General features: G+C 40.8%; 1 protein-coding gene and 1 pseudogene across 3 annotated transcripts in view; both read right to left on the bottom strand.

The window, feature by feature from the left end:
- LOC124591589 (nuclear pore complex protein Nup214-like) overlaps window positions 1-18,226 on the bottom strand; it is a 130,628-nt gene that overhangs the window by 55,125 nt on the left and 57,277 nt on the right. For all 3 annotated transcript variants that reach the window (XM_047131744.1, XM_047131746.1, XM_047131745.1), the window contains one exon: window positions 14,233-14,424. In XM_047131744.1, the coding sequence (XP_046987700.1) occupies window positions 14,233-14,424 (192 nt within the window). The remainder of the gene's footprint in view (window positions 1-14,232; window positions 14,425-18,226) is intronic.
- Window positions 3,290-3,407, bottom strand: LOC124597451 (annotated as a pseudogene).

Genomic DNA, 18,226 nt, shown 5'->3' with positions numbered 1-18,226 from the left:
TCACAATGCTTTGCACACACATACAAAAACTCAAAAAGTTTTTTTAGGCATTCACAAATGTTTGATATGTGCCCCTTTAGTGATTTGGCAGACATCAAGCCGACAATCAAGTTCATCCCACACTCGGCACAGCATGTCCCCATCAACGAGTTCGAAAGCATTGTTGATGCGAGCTCGCAGTTCTGGCACGTTTCTTGGTAGAGGAGGTTTAAACACTGAATCTTTCACATAACCCCACAGAAAGAAATCGCATGGGGTTAAGTCGGGAGAGCGTGGAGGCCATGACATGAATTGCTGATCATGATCTTCACCACGACCGATCCATCGGTTTTCCAATCTCCTGTTTAAGAAATGCCGAACATTACGATGGAAGTGCGGTGGAGCACCATCCTGTTGAAAGATGAAGTCGGCACTGTCGGTCTCCAGTTGTGGCATGAGCCAATTTTCCAGCCAATTTTCCAGCCAATTTTCCAGCATGTCCAGATACACGTGTCCTGTAACGTTTTTTTCGCAGAAGAAAAAGGGGCCGTAAACTTTCAACAGTGAGATTGCGTAAAACATGTTAACTTTTGGTGAATTGCGAATTTGCTGCACAAATGTGTGAGGATTCTCTACCGCCCAGATTTGCACATTGTGTCTGTTCACTTCACCACTAAGAAAAAAATGTTGCTTCATCACTGAAAACAAGTTTCGCACTGAACGCATCCTCTTCCATGAGCTGTTGCAACCGCGCAGAAAATTCAAAGCGTTTGACTTTGTCATCGGGTGTCAGGGCTTGTAGCAATTGTAAACGGTAAGGCTTCTGCTTTAGCCTTTTCCGTAAGATTTTCCAAACCGTCGGCTGTGGTACGTTTAACTCCCTGCTTGCTTTATTCGTCGACTTCCGTGCGCTACGCGTGAAACTTGCCCGAACGCGTTCAACCGTTTCTTCGCTCACTGCAGGCCGACCCATTGATTTCCCCTTACAGAGGCGTCCAGAAGCTTTAAACTGCACATACCATCGCCGAATGGAGTTAGCAGTTGGTGGATCTTTATTGAACTTCGTCCTGAAGTGTCGTTGCACTGTTATGACCGACTGATGTGAGTGCATTTCAAGCACGACATACGCTTTCTCGGCTCCTGTCGCCATTTTGTCTCACTGCGCTCTCGAGCGCTCTGGCGGCAGAAACCTGAAGTGCGGCTTCAGCCGAACAAAACTTTATGAGTTTTTCTACGTATCTGTAGTGTGTCGTGACCATATGTCAATGAATGGAGCTACAGTGAATTTATGAAATCACTTCAATCATTTGTAATAGCCCTGTACATCTCCCTCCCCCCAGCCCAATAGGAAGGTGGTAGTTCTTATCCCCACAGTATTTGTTTATCAGATAGTGATTTTTGTATCAAGTTTGGTTGAAATCAATCCATTGGGAGTGGGAGTTTCAGGGAAAGTATCTGTTTAGTGAGAGTGGATTACTGATTCCAGTTCTGTCTGCCAATACACATTGACTAGGGATAGTGCACTCTCACTAATGAATGTATACCTTCACTGCCAAGAGGAGCAGTCATACTTCAAAAGTTACAATTATCACATTTAGTTTGAAAACATAGTCATATTATATAAAATTCATTTACTGCAGCAAGGACGTGCACCATGGCATTTTGAGTTGCACAACACATTTTTGCTTTTGCAAAAGCATATCAGAGTCTGACATTTTTGCTGGCACTTGCAGAGTCCCTGGCTGCTTCCCATCAACTGAGACGTCGCAACTGTCCTCAAGGCAACAGTTTACTCTGCTGGAACTTCCTCCTATGAGATTGTTCTTAAAGGGCGAATACTGAATTGGACCTGAAACAAATTGTTGTAGCTGTAATCACAGTGGCATATCATATTATCCCATCCATAATTGTTTAAAAACAAACAATTCATTACCGTGCGTCTAGCTGGCTCACCACACCATCTCTCGTCCCGATTCGGCAGAAGCCATCAGACGTTATCTCCAGGATGACAACCAAGATCGAGCTGGCATCTCCTCTTCCTCTATCGAATTTGGGAACTGGAAATTTCATGGTACAGCCCTTTTCTACTGTTGGAGAGCAGCGATCTAAACACTGCCGCATTCTTTGCACTTGTTCTTCTAAGCACTTGTATGCTTCACTTCTGTGTTTTTTAATAGCACAAGTTGACTCGTCTAAATCAGTCAGGCAGTAGTCATTATTGTCAGGAATACTTTCTTTCTCTCTGCTCTCAACCTCTGTTCCTGTTGGTATGTTATCCTCTTGCAATGGTGATTTACTGTGATTATTATCCTGCAACATTTCAGTACCTGTCTCACTGCCAACACTCACTTGATTAATTATATTTTCATGGTCATCCTCAGAGTGAACATTCATCAATGCTTCAGGAGGTAAACTTGTTGAAGACAAACCATGTTTAGGAGGGCAGCCACACTTTGCTTTGTACGAAGATCTTTTAATTCCAAAATGTACAGTGGTATTCTTCATTAGCTGCACAAATCTTCAGGCACGGCTCCACTCCACAGTGTTGCGCACCTGCATTCTTGTAGTTAGCATATTTTCTATGTCTTGATTTGCTCGCTCTACACTGCCTTGGCTCTGACTGTATCTAGGTCTACCACGGACAATCTTACAATTGGGCCATAGTTCAGTTAAGCTGCACATTATTTTGTTAACAAACTCTCTACCATTGTCAGACTGCAAAACTAAAGGCGCACCTAATAATGTAAAAATGTCAATAATGTTATTGCATACTTTTCAGCTATTTCGGACTTCAGTGGCCTGAGAACAATGAATTTAGTGAGGTGGTCCTGATAAACTATTACAAATTTGTAATCTCCATCTGGTTGGAATTGGAAGTTGATGAGATCAACTTGACATCCAGAATTTAGCTTCTTGAACAGCTACTATTAGTTTTTTCTGACTTTTTGCTTTTGTAATCAAGGTTCACACAAACTAAGATAAATTTGGACATTTCTGTATGTTATATTACAGAACTTTGACTTCAAGCATTTTTTCATTTGGTTTCGTCCACTGTGGCCAGTCATTACATGAGTGTCATGCAGAATACCATACAGTTCTTCATCATAAGCACTCCGTCTTCAGGCCACAAGTGGCCCACCGGGACCATCCGACTGCCGTATCATCCTCAGCTAAGGATACGGATAGGAGGGGCGTGTGGTCAGCACACCACTTTCCCGGTCATTACGATAGTTTTCTTTGACTGGAGCCATTACTATTCAGTCAAGTAGCTCCTCAATTGACATCACGAGGCTGAGTGCACCCCGAAAAATGTCAACAGCACATGGTGGTCCAGATAGTCACCCATCCAAGTGCCAGCCACGCCCGACAGCGCTTAACTTTGGTGATCTGATGGGAACCAGTGTATCCACTGTGGCAAGGCCATTGCCTCTTCACCATAAGCACAGTATTTAATCATACCTTCTTCCATTACAGGTTGCATTAATTTGGTTACTCCATTCACTTCCAGCATTTCATATCTCTTCAAAAACTTGTAGGTGTTGCCGCCCCTCTTTCATCCAGATTTTAAGGATTTAGCGTTGTTGATAAGTGACTCATACTTTTCTCTGTTTATGAAGACAGAATTATAGCTGAGATTTTGCCATTCCACTCTAAGATGTTCGTAGAACTTCACTGATTAAACCATAGCTCCACTGATGTGAATGGAAATTACACTATCAACCACAGCTGCACTACTGTCAACCATAGCTGCACTACTGTACAACATAATAACGAGATGACAATTACATTCATGCTGATGCGTGGTAGCATAGTTCGACACACCGTTAATAACCCAGGAGCAGCGATGGTACACCTTCACTAGTGGATAATATGCTACTGTACACTTTCCCTAGCAGAGTACAGTGTTGCGTTTTTTTCAGTTTACGGTAAGCTCTCACTGCTCATTTTAGTAATGGTGTACACCCACTAGGGAAGGTTTACCTTCCCTAACCTTCCACTTCCACTATACCAAATGCACATGTCACATATCCGTACAGATATTTCACCTGTATCTCTAACCAATTTTGCCCTGCAGTTTTGTTTTCACACAGCTCAATGTTTATGACATCAAAGTTTCTGAACTATGTGAGACACAGTGATACAATTTTGGAGGTACATAGAAGCTGTCTGTGAAATGTGTTATGAATGAATTTAGAAACATAGAAGCAATGAATTTAAATGTCATGCATGATGCAGCAGTTTCACATGCATCCCAGTATTTACGACATCATATCTTTTAAACTGTGTGTCATAGAATGATATAAGTACCTTAACTGGTATATGTCAACACATTCTGCAAAACATGTCACAAATACTGGTAGTAGTAAAGAAGTTATAAAGTTATACATCATACATGATGCAGTAGTCTTATTGCACGAACACAGAAAATGTAGTAAGCGATAAACGTTTTTCCTTTCATCATTTTGGAAGGCTTATCAGCAAGAAAATAGTTTTGAAAAGTACTGAAACAGCAACACTAATTGCTCTCATTCTCAAATACTGGATGAATAAATTCCGGGTAATCAAGACCACACCTATCCCTGTGATAGGTATGTGGTTCTAAACCCCAAAGAAATTCTTTCCAGACAATAATTCATGTGTATACCAAATTTAGTTAAAATCGGTCCAGGGGTTTAGGAGGAGATGTGGAATATACATGCATGCATACACACAGGGTGTTTCACAATTCTTATTACACGCTTCTTAAGGCTGTAGAGAGGACTTAGTAGATCAACTTTTACATATGAACCCATGTCCGGAAACAATTAGTTTCCATGTTACAAGGAAGGCAAGAGATATTCAATCACCCGCTATATGTTTCTTACGCAGTTTGCCTGTTATGGTAGGCTACCCACATCCACGAATGGCATGGTGACATGAAGTTTTGTCTCCATCTGCCTTGTCTTTGTGCTACCTGGTGATGCGTCAGTTGACATTATGGTGACTGTATACTACAGTCAGGATGCCTGAGTACATGTTCGCAGAGTAAACCAATATATCATTAATTTACGGTGAAGCTCCATAATGGATGAGTAGCTCAACATATCTACCACAAATACTCTCCAAATAGTGTGACTCCATCTCATCCAACGTTTGCCACAGCAGAACAATAGCTGCAGGAATGTGGGAAATTCATAAGCGATAGAGCAAATTATGTTGCTCCAAAAAGGCAGCGCACTATTGTATTGGAACAGGATATGCTTTAAGTTGAAGAGAATCTACCAAAGAATATTCGAGCCATTACATGTCACTCGTTTGTGTCTCACTCATGCATCTGGCATGTTCTGCATGAATAGAAACTCCATCCATAATACCCTCAGAAGGCACATGCCATGCTCTCAGAGTATTTTGTGCCACATATCAATTTCTGTGCTTTGTTTTTACACCACAGTGTGGACTTTCCTGTTTCCAAGGTAAATTTTGTTCACCGACGAAGCACATTTCAACAGGAAGAGTATTTTGAATGCTCAAAATTGTCACATTTGGAATCAAGAAAAACTCCAGCACACCTTCGGCATCAATGTCTGGACAGGTCTCTGCAATGGCCATGTGATTGCACTGTATATCCTTCCTCCCCATCTAATGGGTGCCGGGAACATATTCCTGCAACAAGTGCTGGCACTGCTTTTGGAAAATGTGCCACTGGACATTTGGCACAAATTGTTGTTCCAGCATGACAGGGCGGCATTATATTTTGTAGGTTCTGTCTTAATCCATCTGAACTGTCTACAGGACAGGTAGATTCATCGAGGTGGACCACGTTTGACCACCAAGATCCCAGATTTAACCCCTTTGGACTTTCTGGAGCTACATGAAGAGTCTTGTTTGTGAGCCCCCTGTCCAGCTGCAGGAAGATCCGGCTGCACAGATTATGGCTACAGCAGAAGTGATTAACCATACACCAAGCATGTTGGACAGAATTTATGCAGACGTACTGAACAGATACACTGTGCGCAACAAACTTGGTGGTCAGCATATCGAACAGCTGTTACAGCATCACAGTAAATAGGAGTGAAATCTGTACATCTTGTTTTCCTCGTAACATCGAAATGAACCATTTCAGGACATGGGTTCCTAAGTAAAACTTGATCTACTAAGTCTCCTCTACAACCTCTAGAAGTGTGTAACATGAATTGTGAAACATCCTGTAAATACATACATTTTTTTAATAATATGTATGGATATGAATTCATTGCTACAAATATGTGCCACATTTGAACATGATTGTCCCCATAATGTGCATTCATGAATCCACACTACTTCCGTTTGAAATTTATACCATACCAACTGATTAGCATGAGCCGTGAATGCCCGTGAATTTTCAGTACTGGAAGGCAAGGAATACAACATTCCCCCTCTCAAATCTTCTACTTTTGCAGTGGTTGTGCTACTTGGTCTTGTGGCCTGTAGCAGCCAGCCAATTTTACTTAGCTGCTGACCAAATTCACCAATGTCAACTACAGTTAAACCCATCTTAAAATATTACTGTCTCTGTAATAATGTTACCAAGCTGATGCCATGAACTTTACAGGTTCTCATATGTTGAGTTTTTTGGCTTCTGATATTACCTGCAGAATGAATGTTGTTATAAAATACGGCTGAGAACTATGGGCCGCACAAATAAATGATTCAGGGCAGACATGGTCCACAGGCCACAGTTTGATAACGCTGCTGTAGAGTCTTCAAAATAGCAGAGTTATGCGGAGCAGTAGTCTAGTGTACTGGTTAAGATTCATTCCTAACATGGAGAAGGTTGTGGTTTCAAATCACACTTTTTATTATAAATAATCTAAATACCTTTGGCCATTATTTTATTCAATTAACTGGGTTAAATGCACATTTTTACTTCTAATCATTTCTCCTGTCATTTTAATCATTTAAACTTTTTAATTTGCACTAATTTTTTTCCTAATATTCTTTTTTCATTTGACATCTTTGTCCATGTGATTTTAACTATTTCTGTGTATTAACTTTGATTTAGTTTCTTCTGTTTTATCATTTGATATTTTTACCACATTGTTGGACACATAGCTTCTTTTCTTCATTTTTTTTCACAATTCTTTCTTTTCTTCATATCTTCATCTGTGTTATTTTGTCCATAGAGCACAAACATTTATGTTTTAAATATTTATTTGATAATCATCACACAAAAAATGTTAATTTCGTAACAAAAAATATATTTTCCACACCACTGCACATCAATACGAATAGATTATTTTTTCTTTCGTTTTTAACTGGTAGATAAATGAAAATAATTAAAATCACATGCACAAAGATTCCAAATGAAAAAAGATAGATAGGAAGAAGAAATGAGAGCAAATAAAAAACTCTATATGACGATGAGAAGACACAGAAAAAGATTAGGATTAAAAAATGTATTTAAATAAATTAATTGAAAAAAATAATGATCAAAATGCTAAAGATATACAAATAAAAAATTTCTGGATTCAACCCCACAATCTTCCACACATCAGGAAAGTATCTTTTTTTCCCAATGATGAACTTTTATCAAACATGATGGTACAAATAATAAGATACTGCATTTCTAAAACCTAAAAAAAGAAAGGTGAGCCAAACAATGAAAAGAAAAAAATATACTGACAGTAAACATTTTTTCACATCATAATACATAGATTGGAACTTAAACAGTGGCAACACTGCTGTGGAGACACTATGCAATGGAATCTACCATTGTTGCTGATAGCACAAGTTGTTGACATACCTGCCTTACCTCCGAGCAAATGGACTTGTCCGCCCCATGTCACCGGCATGTGCACAATCGAGGAAAGTACAGTCACTTGTGGGCGAGTGGTCTAATGTAACGGTGCCTCTATGTTTTTGAAACAGGAACAACAGAGTTGGTTCAAGATTGAAAGTGCCAGAGGTCGTACATAATGACAGTGTCATCAAGGTCTTCAAGAGGCATGCGGGGAATCAGCATTGCCGTACAGAACAGTGGCACGCTGGGTAAAAACCTTCAACAAAGGTCGGCAAACTGTGGCAGACGTGCATCAGGCAGGTCATCCTAGCATCTCTGAAGAAGTTGCCATGTTAGTGGACAGTGACTGACGCCATACAATTCATGACCTTGGACCTGTACCTGCAACCAGTTTCGCGAAAGAAGCAGCAACACTTTCTGCGCAACCCACCCATCATTTTGCTTGACAATGCGCAGGCACATACAGCGCAAGCTGTGGCTGTTCTGTTCGGTCAATGGGACTGGAAATTACTGTACCATCTACTATACTCCCCGGATTTAAGTCCTTGTTGGTTTGATTTGATTCCGAAGATGAAGGAACCACTTCGTGGCTTTCACTTCAGAACTGTTCCCGAGATTTGACAAGCAGTAGACAGCTCCATTCACAGCAACATCAGAACAGGCTCTGCTAACGGTATACTATGCCTCCCACATCACTGCCAACGGGTTCTACACAACACTGGTGGCTACTTTGAAGGACAGTAACAGGTGGAAACATGTAACTCTTTCATGTCAGTTGCCACTATTTGAGTTCCAACTCTCGTATATTACATGTCTACTGAAAGATGTACATAGAAGGATAGATTGTCACGATGAAGCTGACACACAAAGTGAACATAACACAACACAAATTCTGTCGAACCAATCAGTTAGGACAGGTTAAGATGGAGAAAGTTTTGGAGCTGTTTCTTGTAGTTCAGCTTTTTCTTTGTGACATAGCACTCTTTTGCAATATACTGGAGGTATTCTTGAATTGTAGGTCTCTTGTTAGTAAGGAGAAAAAGTACATATTTTCCTACAAGCCATTTCATAATGTTGTTCTTTGGTTCTGCATAGGTTTTCTCAGATGGTTGTATTTATCTTTCAAATGGAAATGAAATTTTTGTACTGCAGTGGCGTGTGCACTGAAATGAAACTTTCTGGCAGATTAAAACTGTGTGTTGGACTGAGACTCAAACTTGGGACCTTTGTCTTTTGCGGACAAATTCTCTATCGACTGAACTAACCAAGAACTTCCGTCCTCACGGTTTTACTTCTGCCCGTACCTAGTACAATGGACATTGAGACCCCTGCCAGTATTGACTGTGTCCCTTGCATTCACAGACATTCCAGGAATGATGGCACACAATGTTCAACAGTGACACCATCATCTGGTGGATCACCTAACAAATGCATTTCTATTTAATAAAGTGTTGCTTATTTTCCAGTGGTCTATAAAGAGTGATTTCAGAGTCCATGGGACAAATTATTCATTTGGGACAGTCACAGGCTTAAGCTGTAAAACAAGAGCATTATGTATGCAGGGAGAGAGGTGGCTACTGAAAAGAATTATCTTAATATTTGCTGGAGCCGCTGTTTATTTTATCTGCAATACTGAGTTTTAAATGATTTTTAACAGTAATAACAACAGCAATAGTGTTACTGAAGGCAAAAATAAACCAATGAAACCAGTAGCAACATTTTAAAATGTCCTGTTATTCAGTTACAAGACAGCAAGACATTAGTTTGCAGTGCATAAAATTTATTATGACTGATCTTATCAGGAAAAAGAAAACTGATGTTGAATCCCTTTGGGGGACGGTGTGTGTGTGTGTGTGTGTGTGTGTGTGTGTGTGTGTGTGTGTGTGTGGGCGCGCGCTGTTTGATTATTGCTTGATTTCCATTTCCGTTATTCTCACATCACCGATCATTTTTAGCCGCTTCCCACAGGTTTTAACGTCATTATTTATTCATCGGACAATTGTTAGCCTTATTTCGATAATCTGCCACCACCAAACCACTCCTTTTAATACATCTACACATAGTTTTTTCGAAATTTTCCCGAATTTCTCCACCCTTTAACGTGTTTTGGCGGCAACACCACCACCTAACCTTTATGCACATCGTTGTCTACCTACACAAGTTCACCACAGGATCAACATAGCCCAGCTCTAACCAACACTTTTTCGCCTTTTTTCACACCAGATCTCCATTTGCTTTCTAGTTCACCTTTATGTCTCCCCACATATTTTTATATTTATTTTCATTTTCATTAGGCTTGTGTCTGTGTATATGTGGATGGATATGTGTGTGTGTGTGTGTGTGTGTGTGTGTGTGTGTGTGTGTGTGTGTGTGTGTGTGTGTGTGTGTGTGTGTGTGTGTGTGGGCGCGCGCGCGAGTGTATACCTGTCCTTTTTTCCCCCCTAAGGTAAGTCTTTCCGCTCCCGAGATTGGAATGACTCCTTACCCTCTCCCTTAAAACCCACATCCTTTCGTCTTTCCCTCTCCTTCCCTCTTTCCTGACGAAGCAACCGTTTGTTGCGAAAGCTTGAATTTTGTGTGTATGTTTGTGTTTGTTTGTGTGTCTATCGACCTGCCAGTGCTTTTGTTTGGTAAGTCTCATCATCTTTGTTTATATAAACATTCCACGTGGGAAAAATATATCTAAAAACAAAGATGATGAGACTTACCAAACAAAAGCGCTGGCAGGGCGATAGACACACAAACAAACACAAACATACACACAAAATTCAAGCTTTCGCAACAAACGGTTGCTTCGTCAGGAAAGAGGGAAGGAGAGGGAAAGATGAAAGGATGTGGGTTTTAAGGGAGAGGGTAAGGAGTCATTCCAATCCCGGGAGCGGAAAGACTTACCTTAGGGGGAAAATAGGACGGGTATACACTCGCGCACACACACACATATCCATCCACACATATACAGACACAAGCAGACATATACAGAGGCAAAGAGTTTGGGCAGAGATGTCAGTCGAGGCAGAAGTGCAGAGGCAAAGATGATGTTGAATGACAGGTGAGATATGAGTGGCGGCAACTTGAAATTAGCGGAGATTGAGGCCTGGTGGATAACGGGAAGAGAGGATATATCGAAGGGCAAGTTCCCATCTCCGGAGTTCGGATAGGTTGGTGTTAGTGGGAAGTATCCAGATAACCCGGACGGTGTAACACTGTGCCAAGATGTGCTGGCCGTGCACCAAGGCATGTTTAGCCACAGGATGATCCTCATTACCAACAAACACTGTCTGCCTGTGTCCATTCATGCGAATGGACAGTTTGTTGCTGGTCATTCCCACATAGAATGTGTCACAGTGTAGGCAGGTCAGTTGGTAAATCACGTGGGTGCTTTCACACGTGGCTCTGCCTTTGATCGTGTACACCTTCCGGGTTACAGGACTGGAGTAGGTGGTGGTGGGAGGGTGCATTGGACAGGTTTTACACCGGGGACGGTTACAAGGGTAGGAGCCAGAGGGTAAGGAAGGTGGTTTGGGGATTTCATAGGGATGAACTAAGAGGTTACGAAGGTTAGGTGGACGGCGGAAAGACACTCTTGGTGGAGTGGGGAGGATTTCATGAAGGATGGATCTCATTTCAGGGCAGGATTTGAGGAAGCTGTATCCCCGCTGGAGAGCCACATTCAGAGTCTGATCCAGTCCCGGAAAGTATCCTGTCACAAGTGGGGCACTTTTGTGGTTCTTCTGTGGGAGGTTCTGGGTTTGAGAGGATGAGGAAGTGGCTCTGGTTATTTGCTTCTGTACCAGGTCGGGAGGGTAGTTGCAGGATGCGAAAACTGTTGTCAGGTTGTTGGTGTAATGGTTCAGGGATTCCGGACTGGAGCAGATTCATTTGCCATGAAGACCTAGGCTGTAGGGAAGGGACCGTTTGATGTGGAATGGGTGGCAGCTGTCATAATGGAGGTACTGTTGCTTGTTGGTGGGTTTGATGTGGACGGACGTGTGAAGCTGGCCATTGGACAGGTGGAGGTCAACATCAAGGAAAGTGGCATGGGATTTGGAGTAGGACCAGATGAATCTGATGGAACCAAAGGAGTTGAGGTTGGAGAGGAAATTCTGGAGTTCTTCTTCACTGTGAGTCCAGATCATGAAGATGTCATCAATAAATCTGTACCAAACTTTGGGTTGGCAGGCCTGGGTAACAAAGGAGGCTTCCTCTAAGCGACCCATGAATAGGTTGGCGTACGAGGGGGCCATCCTGGCACCCATGGCTGTTCCCTTTAATTTTTGGTATGTTTGGCCTTCAAAAGTGAAGAAGTTGTGGGTCAGGATGAAGCTGGCTAAGGTAATGAGGAAAGAGGTTTTAGGTAGGGTGGCAGGTGATTGGCATGAAAGGAAGTGCTCCATCGCAGCGAGGCCCTGGATGTGCGGGACATTTGTGTATAAGGAAGTGGCATCAATGGTTACAAGGATGGTTTCTGGGGGTAACAGATTGGGTAAGGATTCCAGGCGTTCGAGAAAGTGGTTGGTGTCTTTGATGAAGGATGGGAGACTGCATGTAATGGGTTGAAGGTGTTGATCTATTGAAGGTGTTGTTATATATATATGAATTAATAGAGTGTGTACCCGTCCTTTTTTCCCCCTGAGGTACGTTTTTCCGCTCCCGGGATTGGAATGACTCCTTGCCCTCTCCCTTGAAACCCACTTCCTTTCGTCTTCCCCTCTCCTTCCCTCTTTCCTGATGAGGCAACAGTTTGTTGCGAAAGCTTGAATTTTGTGTGTATGTTTGTGTGTGTATCGACGTGCCAGTGCTTTCGTTTGGTAAGTCACATCATCTTTGTTTTTTTTTTATATATATATATATAAGAGAGAGAGAGAGAGAGAGAGAGATCTGTTTAGTTTACATGGAATCAAAGCAACTGCATCTGAACACAAATGAATTCAATGCTGAGCCTAAACACATTTTTAACGAAAAAGGACTTGAAATCAAAAGGGTCAGAATAGGGTAAAAATGAGGGGGAAATCAACTATGGCATGTAACGCACGGAGTAAATTTTGAGCACTGATGATTTTTCACTAATTCTAGCCTACTCTCCCTTTATCTAAATTGTGGGTACTTTCCTACTTAATAGCTGGATATGTGCACATCTATTGCCTGCATAAAGAAGTCATTACTCCTGAACACAATTAACCAGATCAAAGTCTTGCGGAAAGATATCAGAGGTCTTAAAGTATAGTGATGGTTTGTGAACATTGTAAGAGTGCTGTGTGCAAATATTATCCTCTGGTTTGTTTATATTGTATTAAGTACAGTAAAGCCTTCCTCAATGTGAAGGTTGGTTTCAATACCATCGTGCATCACTAGACATGCTACTTTAGGAAGTGACATGGCCTTGTCTTCCTCCAACTGTGAATTGACTTACCCAGTCAGTTAAAGGCAGACAATTTAGTGTGGAATCCGAACCACTGTGAAACTTGGCATTTTCCGGATGCATTGCAAGAGCAGAAAAAATGACAGAAAGTAGTCTGAAACCCAGTCAGGGTTCAGACTCCAAATCTCTGTATTTGTCATCTATCCCTTTTCCTCGCAGCCATTGAGCAACATTACTTTTTGCATTGTGCAATGTCAATTCATAAAGCCATCTCAACTTCAGTTCCATAACAATGTACAGACTCTTTTGACATCTACCTCAATCTTAACATAGTTTACACTCAGTACAGGAAACAAACAGAGATCTCTTACTGCCAATGCTGCACAAGTAAAGTAAGAGGTACCACACTAGATCTGGGAGTGAAAGAATTTCCTATGTTTGCATGATCAATCAATGGAAAGTCCAAAATAGACACTGATATGGAAACGATAGCTTGCCTTCACCACATAGCGAAGGCAGTGAGTCACAGACAGGCACAATGGGGGGGAGGGGTGGGGGTGGGGGGGTGGGGGGAACTAGAAATATTTAAGCTTTCAGACAAAGCCCTTTTCCACAAGTAGAACTCTCACACATTTGCAAAACAACTCTCATAACTCTCATACCCATTGCTGCTGTCTTCAGCCACTAGTGCCCAACAACAGGCAGAAAAAGTACTGTGTGTGTGTGGGGGGGGGGGGGGGGGTGGCATGTGCACTTGCTTGTATGAATTCTACTTCTGAGGAAGGACTTTGCTCAAAAGCTTAAATATTTGTAGTGTTCTTTTCATTGTGCTTTTTTGTGACTAAAATATTATGTACATGGGGAGTAGCAATCTACCCTTTCTATATTGTTATATGTTAGCGTGGAGAATTCTGAGGAAGAAAGTTTGTTGAAACTGTGTACAGTATGGGCTTCTGATGTAAAACCATTTGTATAGCAAGTCCTCCTTTATTCAACTTAGGTTTAAATTTTTAATGTTTTCATTTTACACATGGATTTATGAATGCAGTTAAGTTGCAGTTAACTTCTCTCAAAATGAGGTGCCCCCCCCCCCCCCCCCCACACGCACACACACAAATTTTAGTGATGTCCTTACCCTTTATCAAATGGTTGACGTTTTGAAGAGTTCAATGCTGCAAGCAATGATGTCCGTTTTCCTTGTCTCTTTCTGTACTGATCCACTTGTTTAATTATTTTCTCCACATCGGCTCGTTTTTTTAAAAGAATGCTATTTTCCAGTGTTAACACTTTGTATATAGCTTCAAGTGTAGGAACCTGTAATGTATTTCTGCACACACACAAAGAAACTTAGAATTTTTTAAAAAAATCATTAGACACAAACAAAAAAACCAAGAGAATAAGCAAAACAGAAAGGAACTTCTATGAAAATTAACGTCACTGAAAATTTGTAACGCACAGATCAAGTGAAATATTTGTATTGTTGTATCCATCATGGTCTCTTCTTTTCTCACTTTAATCAGTAGTTTCATATGAAATAATAAAATGTTAATTGCCCTCTGCAGTGAACTAACATTAAAATAAAAAAATTCTTCTCCAAAGCAAAAATAAATAAATAAATAAAAAATTCATGGCTTCGACCACAAAGTAACTGAAGACAACAGAGATCTAAAGGATGCTGTAAAAAGAATCACTGTTCCCAAACAAGCCTCCAGAAATGATCATAACTTATTAACAAATAAACAACATTAATTAGGATAGATTGACACTCACCATAAGAGGCACTGAGTGGAAGACAGATACATTTAAAAGTAGACTAAACTACCAGACAAAGTTATTCACCAGATTTAGAAAAACACACACACTTTTATAACAAATCACGCACACATGGTCACTGTCATCTCTGTCGGCTGAGGCCCGACAAATCATATTAATATAGAAATAAGTCAGTGCCACAGTTCAATCAGTATTTTGGTAATTGCTGACAGAAGTGTTTTCATCTCCAATCATAACTGAAAGCAATTTCCTGGAAATTTTCTTTCCACTGAACTGAGGGTAAGGTACGGTAATTTAGCATTGTTTTCAGCACCCAATTTTAGTATATTATCTTTCTTCATATTTTTCTTTGGTTGTAGACCTGCTGATTTATCTCAATCCCTATTAACACCACCTTGTGTACAACTTATTGTGACACAATCCCATGTTGCATATTTAGTACAATGCAACTGTGATGACAAGGCAAACACATTAACTGTATCAGTGTCAGTTTCTTCTGAGCTCATCTATACAAAGTGTGCTATACAAGCAAAATGATCATATCTGACAAACAATCAGGTTTAGCTCACTGATACTAACTGCAATGTACTGAATTAACCTTTTTTGGGAGGGGACACAGTGGTGTCATGTCTTCTGACTGGTTTGATGAAGTCCACCACAAATTCCTCACCTGTGTCAGTCTCTTCATCTCTGAGTGGCACTTGCATGCAACATCCTCAATTATTTGTTGTACATATTCCAATATCGTTGTTCAACAATTTCTGCCCTCTACTCAAATACCATAGAAGGTATTCTTCAGTGTCTTAACACATCTACCATTCTGTCCCTTCTCCTTGTCGATGTTTTCCAGATGTTTCTCTCCTTGCCAGTTGGTCAGAAAACATCTCACTTTATCAATGCACCAAATTTTCGGCATCCTTTTGAAGCACAACATCCCAAACTATTCAATTCTCCTCTTTTTCAGTTTTCCCACAGTCTTTGTTTCACTACCATACAATGCTGAGCTCCAAATGTACTTTCTCAAGGATTGAGTCCTCAATTTAAGGCCTATGTTTGATACTTCTAGCCTTCTTTTAACCAGAAATGCCCTCTTTGTGCTAGTCTGCTTTTTACATCCTCTTTGCTTCATTCATTGTGTTATTTGGGCCCAAGGTTGCAGAATTCCTCAACTTTGTCTACCATACGGTCTCCATTTTTGACATCAAGTTTACCACCAACCTCATTAATGATATTCCTCATTACTTTCATCTTTCACCAGTTTACTCACAATCCATGCTGCGTGCTCTTAGACTGTTCACACCCAACATAAATTCAACCTCCTTTTACCTGCATGAAGACCTGGAACACTAACTAATCATGTTCACAGACCTGCAAATTTGTATCGTGGATTATGGCTTGCAATGACTTTGGGTTCATCTCAGTCACTGATAAGTTTTTGATATACATGTCAGTTAACATTTCTAATACATCGCTGCTATAATGAACATGTCCTTATCATTTTCACCACTACCAACATGGGCCACCCAATATGAAGCTTTGTTGGGCCACTCAGTAACACTGGCCTGAGAATACAGCTCATATTAAACCACATCACATTTGTGACGAAGAAAGTTCCCACAGCACAGTGACATTGCCAACACAGATTCACTGTTCTGAGTCTGTGCATATAGTTGTTACGTCAACAGCAACAGAGTTTCTGCAACGAGTAGCACTACAGCAGCAACAAGAATAACATCATTTACAGTTACTGAAATGACTTCTGCAGATAAAAATAAAAACAGCCAAAAGCAAAGGCTCCACCACAGTTATATTTGGCTTTCGCCAATTTTGACAAAATGGTGGAAACTTGGGAAGTCTATCTGCATAGTTTCCTCCATTATTCCAAGGCAAGTGATAAACACCACAGATAAGTCCAAAAGTTACAGCCAATGACTGATTCTAGTCATTTTACAGTTTTCTTTAGTTCGTCATATGCTGTCTAAATTATTTATGCTGCTAACTCACATTATGGCTGGAGTCCGAATTTTTCAAAAGCAGACCTTGTTGATGCACACTTGCAGCTTCCCACAGACATTAATCTAAAAATCATCGTATGTTGCACACTCCAATTAAGGATGTGTGGGTATAAAAAGCAGTTGCTCTGAGTGGTTAGCGCTTCTGCAATGTTTCAAATATATTTTGAACAGTAGCTCAAGATGTTCTGAATTGCACAAATTATCTTTCAGACATTATTACAATGGGACCTACTTCAGAACAAGGCATGTCATCAAACATTGCTTACCCACTTGCAAGAAAATGGAGGTGCACTACCAGCTGAGTACGAGTAGCTTCTTTGAGCCCAACAACAAAACAAATATGGGACCCATTTTAAGTGAGAATAGGCTCAAATCCATGGTGGAGCATGTAAACACCATCAACCAACTTCCAGTGTTGAGAAATCTAAAATAAGTAAAGTTCTTTCCATATAATACAAATTTGTACAACAAATTCACAAGCCTGTAGCTCAGATAGTGCATCCTCTAAACCAGCTCTGCTGAAAAAGGATACCATTTGTGTGTTCTGATGTATAAGAGCAAGCCATTACTGCAACTAAGAAAGTGTCTATGATTTGCTCTGTGCCTAGTGACATTCACACCTGACAAGCATTACATGTTTAGTAACTGACATCACAGGAAGGGACAGCAGCCCTCCCACCACATAAAGACACAGATAGCACAGAGCAGCTAATAGTGTTCATGCTGAAAATTATCACAGAAACCCATTATAACTACAAGCAAATAAAAAGAAAGGTGTTAGCTAGCAATTATTTATACAGTCAGAAAATTGTCATGTTGGGACTCCATCCACACTCTGCCCCCAGATCCTGCAGATGCTCCCCACATTGCACTGGTATATGACCAGAGTGAAAGCACTAGATGACACTATGCTTACTGGGTTACAAAGTACCCTGTGACTGAATGTGTTGTCCAGGCCTACCATACATACTTGCACCAGTCAATTACAGCACAACATTCCTCCACCTGGTTAAAACCTGAGTACCCTAACATATCACTTTTGCTAGCCCATTCCAGGGAACTATCTGGTTATTAGTGGCCATCATTCTGCCATGGCTGCCATTTCCATGTTCAAGAATATTCTGCACAACATAATGTCCTGTAGTGGTATTCAATTTGTAGCCTCCGTATTTAAGCTCTTCTCTCAATGAAATAGCATGGTATGCCTGACAATAGCCCCCTTTCAACCAGCACTGTATTCCAGGGTGGAATATCTAGAGAGGATATTATGGTGTAAAAACACAGAAAACTATGCTGTCATTAACAACTGAGGAAGCATTAGCCAGATTTCTTGCCACATGC

Source organism: Schistocerca americana, chromosome 2, assembly GCF_021461395.2.
Source record: "Schistocerca americana isolate TAMUIC-IGC-003095 chromosome 2, iqSchAmer2.1, whole genome shotgun sequence".
NCBI lineage: Eukaryota > Metazoa > Arthropoda > Insecta > Orthoptera > Acrididae > Schistocerca > Schistocerca americana.
The sequence above is the reverse complement of the archived record's forward strand: the minus strand, read 5'-3'. Positions and strand labels throughout refer to the sequence as shown.